The 12,986-nt window shown below is 34.1% G+C and overlaps 1 protein-coding gene and 1 long non-coding RNA gene across 3 annotated transcripts; one reads left to right on the top strand and one right to left on the bottom strand.

Moving 5' to 3' along the window:
- Positions 1-6,012: 6,012 nt before the first annotated feature.
- Positions 6,013-7,556, top strand: LOC148621868 (uncharacterized). Its single transcript, XR_015921260.1, has 3 exons — positions 6,013-6,289; positions 6,584-6,674; positions 7,404-7,556. It is a non-coding gene; the product is annotated as an uncharacterized LOC148621868 (long non-coding RNA).
- A 12-nt stretch (positions 7,557-7,568) lies between these two features.
- LOC148621869 (uncharacterized) lies at positions 7,569-12,986 on the bottom strand. Of its 2 annotated transcripts, none has more exons than XM_088576666.1 (2): positions 12,649-12,986; positions 7,569-10,841 (listed from the first exon to the last, which is right to left on the bottom strand). In XM_088576666.1, exon 2 carries the CDS (start codon positions 10,835-10,837, stop codon positions 9,899-9,901), a length of 939 nt encoding a protein of 312 aa, XP_088432792.1. In that variant the 5' UTR covers positions 10,838-10,841; positions 12,649-12,986; the 3' UTR covers positions 7,569-9,898. The 2 variants fall into 2 exon arrangements, with proteins under 2 accessions (XP_088432792.1, XP_088432791.1); XM_088576665.1 differs by having other exon boundaries at positions 12,560-12,983.

Raw genomic sequence — 12,986 nt, forward strand, 5'->3', positions numbered from 1 at the left:
AAATCACAACTTCCACAGAAAATAACCCTATGCTATGATGACCATTGTCCTACTTTTCTATATCAAATAATTACAAATGTCTATGTATAACAGTTAAGTAGGACAGAAAAGAGAAAAACATGGACGTTAATTGTGACCCGAATTTGCAGTAAAGATCACTCCCTGTTGGACAGTCAGTCACTGGGCGATTCTAAGGTCATGGGTTAAATTCGGATAGAGTAAGGTTAACGTTATGAGCTTTGTTTTTGTTTTTGTTTTTGTTTTTGTCAAGGATGGCTATTTACAGCCTGAACTTGACTTAGGGATCGTCGGCAAGTGGGATTCAACCGGAAGTGGATATTGCCACATGGAACTGCCTAAATATTCCGCCGTCTGTTCTCTTTACCCTCCCCCTTTTCCACCTTGCAAATTTACGTTAGTATAACGCTCCGCCGCCGATCAATATGTGATACTTTTTTTACGTAAGACATGGAAGTATTATGACATCAAAGCTTTTGTTTATATTTGTTGAATTGCAATATTTTTATGATTATATGCTTATCTTAAACTATTTGAATTTTGTCTTAGCGAGCAGGACTATTTTTTCTTATTGACCTAACGCAGGTGAAACACGGTAAGTCCAATAATTGTAATCGCTCTGAAAGTTAGGCGCAAAACATCAAGAGACAGGGTAGGGTTACATATATATCTAACAATGACACTGGATGTCTGGATATTACAAGGAAAAAAACCCCTGCAAAATAAATACAATCATAAGTACTCTAACTTACAAACTTTGCAGAAAATATCAATTCTATATTAGACAAAATACAATTTATACATAAAACATCAATATTAACCGTGTACATGTAAATTTTTAACACAGACTTTGTTCCATGCCACATTTATTCCAGCTTACATGTATATAAAATATTCGCATCTTGCCACTTGATATTCGCATCAAGCTACATATAAAAATATTACCAAATATGAAAAATAAAGTACGCTTGTAGTTTTTACAAACTTCAACAATATAAACGCATATAAAATCGTAACACGCTATATCTTCTATATTATACGGTAAGCAAACTAATGAACTATATACATACAAAAATAACTATACAATAAATTGACACTCTGCTTACCTTACATCAAGGTGCGAAGGCTGCAAAATCGTCTACAATCTACATGCAAAACCTCAATCACAAACAGGTCAATCTATACTATAGGTGACATATCAAAATACCTGTAGAACAAAAATACCTTACATATAATATTTTGTCACCTGTTTTATATCACCTGTAAAACTGATTTGTACTTTTACGATAAAAATATAATTGATCCAGTTAACAAAAGTATTTACGGTTAACGAAAATGTTTACGATTGCCCTTTAACTTTAAAATGATCAAGACATTAAATCATTCATTCCGGAGCGCTCGAATACGCATTCACTCAAATTATTTATTAACACATTCTTTATACTGGAATTACGTTAAACTCGCGTATTTATGAAAAATGCATGAAAAACAATAAACGTTATTCTTTTAATAAATATGCACTTTATCATTAGATTTAAGCGTTTAACATCTACACAACGCACATCGCTCAATCATCATTCAGATAGGGGAAAATCATGCAAACTCATTCCAATTAAAATATTCAGAATTCTGGCATATTATATAAATATATTAGTAATTTAGGAGTAGAACTAACCTGTAAAGTTGCAGTAGAAAAACTCCAAGAATATAGTAAGATATAAGTTGAATTAAATATTTCCGAGACACATCTTGTCTATCCGAGAAATTATTGAAGAGAGACATATAAAAGAACAAAAGAACTTTAGCGCCGAAAATATATCCAATAGAATTTAAAGAAAGAGGGCGGTCAAATCAACCATGAAATGGAAAACCCTTTGAATTCAATACAGTGAGATAAAAATTAACAGAGCCACAGAAATAATCATCGGTCAATAAGTCATATAACCGTAAATCGTCAATTAAATATAAACTATAATTATTTGATAACCAGTTCCATTGAAATATCCATGAAACCATCTTTATTAACCTAAGCAAATACAAATAAAATATAAAAACGAAAACAACAAATACAGTGAAACCTATCAAATTACTGTCTACCACATACTCCCCCAGGTGTGAAATGACGTCTCGTCATTTGTGGTCTGATGAGGTTGTCCTGAGTATGTCCAGAATAGTTTTTCCTGCTTCTGTCTTCAATCCCTTCAATAAATCTGTTTCTGATAATGATGTGATACACTGAACCTTCTGATACCATTCGCTGTGATGAACAGGTGCAGCTGACTTGGAAAGATCATAGGCTCCAGATCGCATCCATGTCGGTTGCTTCCGATCACGATTTGACCGTCGAACGAGTTCCGGAGATGAAGCTGGCGAATCCTCAAGAATATCCTCTTGATGTCCGTCTTCCGTTCTCCCTGTAACAGAGCTCAAATCGCTGATCTCAGATTCCGTCCCATCCGTTTGTCTAGTGTCGTGGGAAAGGGCGTCCCCAGCAAAATCTGGTTCCTCAGTTTCCTCGTCCATAGAAACCTCTAGCTGTGGTGTTTCCGCAGTGATGGTTGTATCGCTGCAACCGCTGACTACAGGCTCCATAATCACCAACTCCAGTGGTTCCTCATAGCCTGATTCATCATCCATATGACTAACTGGATCGGTGGTCTCCAACGGCCTAACATCCGCATCAAGCGTGGTAACAGGTCTTTTCCGTGTACGTGGTTTCGGCACAGGTTTTGCGTCTTGTTCCGGTGTCTGTGCGCTGTCTCTCAGATTACTAATAGGAAGTAGAAGGTTGCGATGTAGATTCCTCTTCCTTCCCTGTCCATCATCTCTCTGCACGGTGAAAACTGGGATGTCTGTGTTTGGCTGGTCCAGAACTATGTATGGCTGATGCTCCCACTTGTCCGCAAGTTTATGCTTACCCTCTCCGAACGCAACAATCTTCACCAACACTTTGTCTCCCTTCTGGATGGTAGCGCCACGAACTCGTGTGTCGTATCCTTCTTTCTGCTTCTGTTGGGATATCCTGGAAGCTTCGGCTGCTACCTTAAATGTGTGGTCTAGTCGTTGCTTCAGCTCCTCAATATTCTTCAAACCAGATGTTTCCTTCTTTAAACCAAACGCAACATCGACTGGCAATCTGGGGTTGCGGCCAAACATTAGGTAGAATGGAGAGTATCCTGTCGACTCATGTGGAGTGCAATTGTATGCGTGAACTAGTGGTCCTACGTAGGCTTTCCAATTCTGCTTCTTGTTCGGCTCCAACGTGCCTAGCATACTGAGAAGTGTTCGATTAAACCGTTCGCACATTCCATTTCCTTGAGGGTGATAGCTAGTGGTGCGGGATTTTGTCATTCTAGTCAAATTATAACCGAAAACAACATGGCGTCGGAAGGACAAGTGACTAATTTCATCGTACTGATGCCATATTGATTATTACAGACTTTCGTTAGGTATCTAGAAAGTGCTGGAATACTAATATAAAAAACTTATTTGCAAGTGTGTTTAAATAACACTGTGAGCAATTATACCACCCCAAAACGTGTTTTAATGAGGTTTTTGAATTTTCAATCTGGTTTTTGGTTATTCGAGCGACCCGGTCAAACATTCACAAGAAGATGTCGGAAGTTTTTAATGACAGATTTTTTTTTACCTGCAATGTACACTTTTTGAGTATATTGTTAATGTCTACCATTACAAGATGGGTCCTGTAGGTTTGAAAGTGTTAATTGTTTGTCAATCTTACCAAGGAGTTAAATATAGACTACTATCATGACTGTAAAGATCTATTGCGAATGTCGGGAGCTTCTAATAACGGATTTTCGGAGCTGCAATGTACGTTTTTTTGTGATGTACAAAAAAAACGTAAGTATAGTTTAATGTTTATGATTACAGTGAGGGTGCGGGGGGGTGTTGGCATCCCTCCTTTTTATGGGAAAATTATAATTTTCATGTGTAAAATTGACAAACATGGCAAATAATGTCCTAGCACCCCCTTTTCTGAGGAACCCAAGCTGCCACCCCTCATTTTCAAAGTTTGTGGATTCGCCTCTGCCAGATGGGTCCTGAAGGTCTGAGAAAGTGTTCTAGTGTTTGTAAATTACAGGTATTTTTGTGAACAATTTTGATAAAAAATATTTTTACATATGCTAAGAGTTTTAAAGTCTATATTTTATACACATTGTACTGTTAAATACATGTAAATCCTATATATATATATATATATATATATATATATATATATATATATATATATATATATATATATATATATATATATATATATATATATATATATCATGTATGTTTGATTTGATCCCAGGAATTTAAAGCCCCGTGCAGGTCTGGGTGTTAAAGGAATAGGCCTGCAGCAGCGCTAAGCTTGTCGTAAAAGGCGACTAAATAGTGCTCAGAACCTTAGCAGGGGGCTAGGGCGCTCTGCCAACAGAGCAACTGGGTTCTGTGCCCCAGGTGGTGGAATGGGGTACCCCTGGCGTGTTACATGCTGGGGTTGTCAGGCTATAATACAGAAAACCTGACCGCAAACCATAGTGGTGCACCGTGTTGGGAAAGATGCCACGTTCCTCGCATGTTAAAGAACCCTACTGTGGTATTCTCCCGGAGTAGGAACCATAGGGCTCCGCCACAGGAGGCTAAATTGCCCGACCCTACCCACATCTCCCTATTTCCAGTGGCAATCAAAATTTGTCGACCCCATTGTCCTTGTGTTCCATCCCTTTTTCATTTCATCATCATTTCATGTTCATTCTATCATCAATTTCATGTTCATCGTCTGAATATAGCTGAAATATTGCTGCTTGGACGTTAAACCCCAACAAACAAACAAACAAACAGGAATTTAAAATGTATACATGTACATGAATAAACATACAAATGTACATTTAGCAAACAATATGAAGTATTTAAACTAGAAAATAAACATTTGAATCATGGAATCGTTAAATTAATATGATTTCGAAAGCAGAAACATAAACAATGTCTGTTTCAAAGGTAAGAATGCAAGGCAATGTAACTAAAATTAGATCTTAATTGCTCCCCCTCTTTCCTATGTCACATGAAGTCATGCGACAAAGGAAAAAGGGGGAGCAATTAAAATCTAATCAGAATTAGATTTTGGGATGAAATGAAGTCATGTACCATAAATATCACATTCAGTATTTGATCCTGATCTATCAAAAAGAGGGATATCTAGTAAAAATTAGGTATTTATATGTAGCCAAACAAACTTTTAGAGCATATAGAGTCCCCGCTTATGACTTTACGGCTGAAAATTTTCCTAAATACGTTAAAAACTATTTGATTACATTTCTATTGTATTAGAAATTGCCCCATTCTCAAATTTTCAATCATTATCATTGTGGCTGACCTGTGATTTAAATACCCTATATCACACCCCTAGACTTGTATTGCATGATCACAAGCCTAGACCTACAGTATTTCGCGTATCCCTAGACCTACATGTATATTGCATATCCTATATCAAACCGCCGGACTATACAACACCTTTAGTCATACTTAATGTGCACATCATATACTGCATATCACTATCCTAGACCTACATATAGATGACATACCCTACATCACACCCCTAGACCTATATGGCATACCATATACCATAACCTTAGACCTATCGGGTATATGGCATACCATATATCACACCCTAGACCTATATGGCATACCATATATCACACGCCTAGACCTACATTGCATACCCTATATTACATCTCTAGACCTACATTGTATACCCTATATCACACCTCTAGACCTATATGCATACCTTATATCACACCCTACACAGAACACACTTGAAGTATAATTAAAATATATGTTTTGATGAACATGACATGCCAAAATCTGTATCTGATGGGGTATCAATCCTCGACCTATATCACCCCGAGACCAATAGCCGTAAGTGGGTTGACATTGGAGTTTTATGTTGATACCGCATGTGATACAGATTTTAGCGTGTAATATTCAGTATGGAATGTACATGTGTATTATATCCATATACATTTAAGTCATAATTGATTATCAATATGGTTCTTTTTAGTACATTGTCAAGGTATACATTTAGAATGCAGATCTTAAAGTTAGATACAGGATTTTCATGACACATGAAGGACACAGTCAATTAGGTTAGAAATTATATGTCCATGAAAGTGGATTGAAAATATAATGAATATCAAGGCACCCAGAAGTAGACCTTTCATAAGAGCTGATTTTCAGGGACATTTATACATGTACAATGTATTAGGTAAGTGAAGGTATATACAAGTTTGTTCATATACTTCCAATGTACACAATGATTCAAAATTTTCAGAACTGGTGATAGGTCTACTGTAAACATTGCTAGTGTAGAACAGTTGTCATATGTCTTAGCAAAATTTGCAGTTTACATTTGTATGTCTGTGAACAGGAAATTATACTGAAAACTTCAAAAATACATGTGCATGTACTCTAACTAAGTATTAATTAAAGATTTCATACATGAAATTATGATATTTGTAATATAATAGTACATGTATCAAATTCGTTATTTACTTTACAGTGTGACATCAATTGCTCATAAATAAATCAACATACAGGCATGGATCCAGATATTTTGCAACGGGGGCCCAGACATCATTATAAATCATCAGGTAACTAGAAACCATGCATGGGAGAAGCCCTAAAGCAATATCATTAGTAAACTTTCATGTTTCTGTATTTAGAAGTTTTGTCTAGTTCATGAAATGGCTTTAATTTATTGTTTTGAACTCACCACTTCAAACCACTTAATGATCTTTCTTGTTATGAGGGGATGTTTTAACAATGACCAGCAGTCAGTTAGGTGAAAAATAACCTATTCTACTCTTACTTATGTTACCTGTTATTAACAATTATTGAAACAAAGATGTGCTCATGTAGTACACTGTACTACATTTTTGTAAAGTTTGTTAGGTTTTATTTAAGATAAATTTGCATTATTCTAGAGAAAGAAGTGTTTATTTTTTCTTAATTAAGACAGCTGATAGAGATATTTCAAGAATAACATTTCAGAACAGTGAAATGTAATATATATTTATTGTATTAACTTTTTTATAATGTAGGACAGTAATGCTACAGAAATACTGTTTGCAAAATTTCAATCAACCAGTACTGATTAGGTGGCTTAAAAACCAGGGACAATGATAACCACCCAACCTCTATTTTTGCCTGATTTTGCACACAATTATATGTACATGTAAGGATATTTCTCATCAAGAGGAGGTTTCTGTACTTCCATATGATGTGGCTAAAATACGTGTATATTTTCATGCATTTACATATTGTAACATTTTACAATTATCAAAAGAACTGTTATCATCTTTTCCTTGATTTCTTTTCAGTGGTAATTCCTTTTAAAGTTTCACTAGATGTAGCGAGAAGAAAGCAAAAGCAAAATGCACTATTTTTGTGCTGGGACACTATTTAAGCATGAAACAAAGTTCATGATTCTCAGGTGCTGGTACATGTCAACATCTCTTAATGAAAACTATAAATATGGAGTCTGATTTCGTAGCACTTATTTATTGGCAAAACATAAGAGTTACCTTATTTTAATATAGTACATATCGGTGAAACAATCATGCAGAAAAAAAATGAAAGAAATGCACATACATTATTGAAGGCAGACAGGTATAAAACAATCTGCTTAAGCGTAATAATGATTCATCATAAAAAGTAGTACTCATGGGGTACGGGTTCACTAGTAACCTTTTTGTTTTGGAAAGTAGAAAAGATGGATTTATATTAAAAGTGTATTTGTTATAAAGAAAGACAAAATATTTACTGTATTAATTACATCTCTTTATCCTTGACTTTCCATCGTGATTGGAATCTTAAACTGCTAAAATATATGAGGTACAACCAAAGTTTTTTTAGTTTAAAGATTTTTAAACTGCATAGTAGTTTTGATAACAAGAGTTTGTATCCTTGTTTGAATTGAAAAATTCCTAGAGAGAGGTAATTATTGTAAAAGTGTATAGTTTTGACATTTTCAACTCAGGGCCTAATCTAGACAATGACAAGGACAAGCTTCAGTAAATTCTGTTTGAAAACTAACAATATTGACATATTTGTTCATTTAATCTATTACAAATCACTGTCAAAGAGAGCACAAACAAGGAGAAGATTTTTTGCTCATTTCTCCCTTTAGATTAGGTCCTTGGTCAACCTAGCTCCCCTAGTCCACAGGATTCATTTCTACTTTATGCACCTCCAACCCGAAATTTCAAAGTGTGGATTTTTTCTTACTTTGAAAATCTATATAGTATTGGTAGTCAGTAATTCACAGTTGAGATCATATTTTTGAAGAAATGCTGGTTTAGGTGTAAAGTGTCAAGAAAGTTGAGGACATAAACGTACACAGCCAGAAATACCAAAAACAATAAAAGAAAAGAAGATCCATAAATGCATTAATAAACAAGCAGTATTGATATGCATTTCATTAAAACAGATGGTTCTCTTTAAAGTAAGTTTTTCATCGTTTTTTTTTTAGCTTGCAATTTGGTTACACGAATATTTGAGGTCTTCCTTGACTCAGTGCCTCAGCACTTTGATTTATCACAAATTCATAGCGCCCGAGAATACTTTTTCCATTAATGCTATATATCTGAAATATGTTGGGCTTTTAATCTTATCTGGGTAAAACCTGAAAAACATAATTTCTTTGGCATAAAATGATAATTGCAATCTATTTTCGGTCTGGAAAAATCTTATTTATATTTATTTTGTTACAATGTAATTATGTAAAACAGTTCGTTTTGAATTACGACCAAACTTGTAATAGATTGCAGTCTTATTTAATATCGGTAAGATAAGATGAGACAATTTGATTTTGTATTATGGCAAATGAATATAAGTTTTGGCGATGTTTTGACCGAATGTAAATAGGATTTATGACGAATACCCGATTCTGGATATATCCGATAAAATAAACATTGCGAAAAAGATTTTTATTCGGATTTTTTTAATTACGTCATAAGAATGATAATTTAAAAAATGCTAAATTATTTCAGGCCAATACTAATTGGAAATTACTTGGAGTGAAAGAAAATTGAATCATAATTTAAGTTTGAGGTTGCTAAAGGCACTGTGATGGTACCAGGTTGGTTTTTATTTTCGGAGGCTGGATCGGGAGTAGATTTTTTACTGATAGTTTTAATGTAACATTTAAAGATGAGAGGGTTTTTTTTAATTTGCAGATATAGAAGTAAGGTACAGAAAAAATGGCATGCCACGCGATTGCAATGGTTTATAGGAAATCCAAAGGGACTAATTGTACACAAAGGGAACCAACATTTCACTACATAAGCTTGTACCAATGAAACTAATTTTAAGCTTATTAAGTTTATGTATGTAATGAAAACATAAAACGCATTCAAGTATTCGACTCGGAGGGAAAATATGCAAAGCATACTTCAGTTTTTGTGCAAAATAAAGGAAAAGCTTCATTAAAAACATATCTGTATCTATAAGTTCGGACATTGAATATTTCAGAGTTCGAAAGGCAATGCCTATAATATAAAAAATCTGTTAAAATTTACACATAACGCTTTACACATACATATCTGCATAAAAAAATGACCCCTTACGCCACGGCATTTAGGATTACTATTTTTCACAGCAGTGACATATAAGTGGTTTTATTGGTGTATATGCTACTACGGTTTGAAATCCATAATTGACAATACTGATCGACTGTTAAACTACTGTTTCATTCGCTTTCTAATATCCACTTTCGTTGTACATACATTAGTTTTCTTTTTAAATTTTAGCTAGTAACACATTAGAGAAAAGCTACCACTTTGGATATCATCATGACAAACAGAAATTATATCAATTATCCACATACTGATAGAAAATATTCAAATTCAGACATTTCCTCTCCATGATGTAGCCATTCCCATATTTCTTGAGCCCGTTCCTTTGAAATAAATTTATTACAGAAAGTTTCAGGAATGGTAGGTTTTGGAGGTCTAGCTATCTTAAGTTGATCATAACTATCAAACTTCTCTGCAGTTAATTTTAATCGGTGAGGTTTTGTTGATAATAAACTTTCAGTTCCGGTGTCCCTGCGAGTTCTTACTGAAGATTTTCGCGGAAAAAGAGAAAACCGTCTACCTCTATGATAAGATTCGGTGTCGGCCTTTTCATCAGCTTCTCCATTCTCACTATAAACACTTTTGATCATTTCTTCTACCTCCTTACGAAGTTCCATTGCTTCGGGATGATGTACTGTTTTCATTGGAAGATATAGACTAGATCGAGTTTTTACATTGTCAGTATCAAGTCCCATCGTCCGTGAACGCCCAGTTGGAGCCGAGCGAGCATACATTTTCCGGAATTTATCCGAATCTGAATTTATTTCTACAGGAATATTTTTTAAAAGAGACTTAGACCATTTTGTGTCCACTGCATTTGTGTCGAAATGAACATGAGCACTCAATTTTACCCTGCTATCGTCATACTGGAAATCATCAGTAGCGTAAGGCTCCACAAACATAGCTCGTAGGTCGGTCCTATATTTATTATCTATTGAATTTTTAGCTTTGTCTATTGGCAAGAGGTAGCTGATACCCTTGCTCACTTTTTGTCGAGTTATGGCGTCCTTCATATGAGGTATTGGTGGTAAATCTGGCCATTCATACTCCAGAAGCTCCACGTGGTATTCTGGACTTGATTCATCCTGCTTCTGTTGAGTCCTTTTTCTAGTAACAACAGCCGGACTTGTCTTAGGCCTGGCCAGTGTCAAGTCCGGACCTTTGATTTCGCCGGGCATTTTCCTGTGGATTAAAAGAATATGTTTCATATTGCAGTTTTATTTTATTTACACTTTAAAATATATATATGATTTAGTAACCTCCGTAAGATCATGGTACATGTATATAATTCCAACACAATTGAACACGATAGTGTAAAGTATAGAAGGGGATTTAAAGAAAAAAGAAAATGGCTGATAAATTACAATAGAAAGTAAAGAAGATAAAAGTTACAATGGTACATATAAGAAAAAAGGAAGAAAGAGGTATTTTGATAATTGTCAGGTCATCAGACTATTTTGAAGAAATTCGCAAGAGTTCTAAATGAACAAAAAATAAGTCTGAATAAGTCCTTTTGGTCTAACTCAAAGTCAGTGTAACGTGACAATATACACCGAAAAAGTTCATCAGTCATGTTTTCTAGGTGGGCACTAAATGCAATGGGGTTCAGGTTTTTTTCATATCACACCAAAAATGGTCTCTGCATTCTTCTGTGTAGTCATGACGAAACTCATGTCATACAGAGTAATTGTATAGAAAATACTTGATATAATGGTTTTCTTTAACTTGTAATACAAATCTGAACACATGAAAACATAAATATGAATTGAATTATGTTAAAGAGTTCTATTTATTATTTTTTTGTTAAAAGCATGATGCACATATATGAAATGATGAATCAATAATTTTGTTCTGATACAAACATATACGTATAGTCGAGATGTTTTAAATTATATAGCATGATAAATGGGACACATTTAAATGTACAAATTAATTCAATTTTCAACAGAATAAGCCTCTTGACATGATTTATTTCATGAAACCGAGTAAAATAAACTTCTATGTTTACTTTTATGATGCCATGCAATTATAGCTTGAATTTCGTCGTAACTTAATTGGAAAAATATCAATGCTTAATTGAAATTTTAAATCAGAGACTAATAGTTGGTTTTCGAGGAATAAGATTTTAGTATACACCGTTTGTGTTAAAAATGAATTATCAATTAATGATTTTGATTAAATACTCAAATTAAAATTTTATAACAAACTTCAATTGAATTGCTTAAACCATTCATATAGTCCTGGGAAAGTTTGCTGTCACCACACATAAACAAAAATGGGGATGATAATTTTATAGAAAAAAAAACACCTCTTAATTTTATATTATATATTCGTCAGTGTCAAAGTGGTATCTTCAAGAATAAGTGCCATGAAAATCTATTTCTAAATTGGTGAGTCGTTTTAGAATAAATATGTAATTCGATGCCTTGTGGTGCTGCAGCGAATGTCAGTTATATGTTTTGTACAAATCAACAACATATTAGGGCATTATATGAATGAGTATATTTTTACACATCGATTAGCATAGTGAAAAGATGTATTCCTTTGTAAGATCGTGTAATATTCCGTTACTATAGACATGTAATTATTCTCTAAAATTCTAATATATCACAGATTAAACCCTTAATCAGATATTAAACTGGATTAGTAACTGATGTTCTTAAATAAGATTTTTCTGTTACATTTAAATAGCTTTGACTTAATTGTATTAACCTCTAATTTGACCTTTATTTCCCCGACACACACACACACACACACACAACATACACTTTCCTCCCGTTGTTATTCATACTGGTAACACAAAACTTTATTAACGAAGCAAACCAGATATAAACAATGCAGTTACAGAACATTAAGACCCGTGTCTCATAAAAACGATATATTTATATAAATCTACTTACAAATCTGGAAATGTTTACGATAAAAAAAAAGCGACATCCTTCCACCGGTGCCTGTAGTGCAGTATATGCTAACAAGTTGAAACGAATACCTTAGTCCAAAACTTTGATGGTTCTGTAGGCTAAATATCGTTCTAGTCCAAACTTTGATTGACAATCTCAGTGCCGTTAATCTCCAAGCCACCAAGCTAATCTTATCGCCTTGTTATTGTTTACACAATAATTCTTAAGTCACCAATGCGATAACATATTTACATATATATTATAAAAAGTTCGTCATATCTCACCCCGTTAATGTTAAACAAATATTTTAAAACAATCGTTTGACAACAGGATAAGATCAGAAAACATAGTCATTGTATAGCCGGTTTAGGTACAGTTTAAATCGTTTAAATATCTCCGTTCTGTATATGTGAAATCCTCTTTCTGT

This window comes from Perna viridis, chromosome 3 (genome assembly GCF_037379345.1).
Source record: "Perna viridis isolate PV_CMFRI_1.1 ecotype Kerala chromosome 3, ASM3737934v1, whole genome shotgun sequence".
NCBI lineage: Eukaryota > Metazoa > Mollusca > Bivalvia > Mytilida > Mytilidae > Perna > Perna viridis.

Bases quoted from the DNA above. Each gene is read 5' to 3' on its own strand.
- LOC148621869 (XM_088576666.1), bottom strand. From the start codon at position 10,837: ATGCCCGGCGAAATCAAAGGTCCGGACTTGACACTGGCCAGGCCTAAG.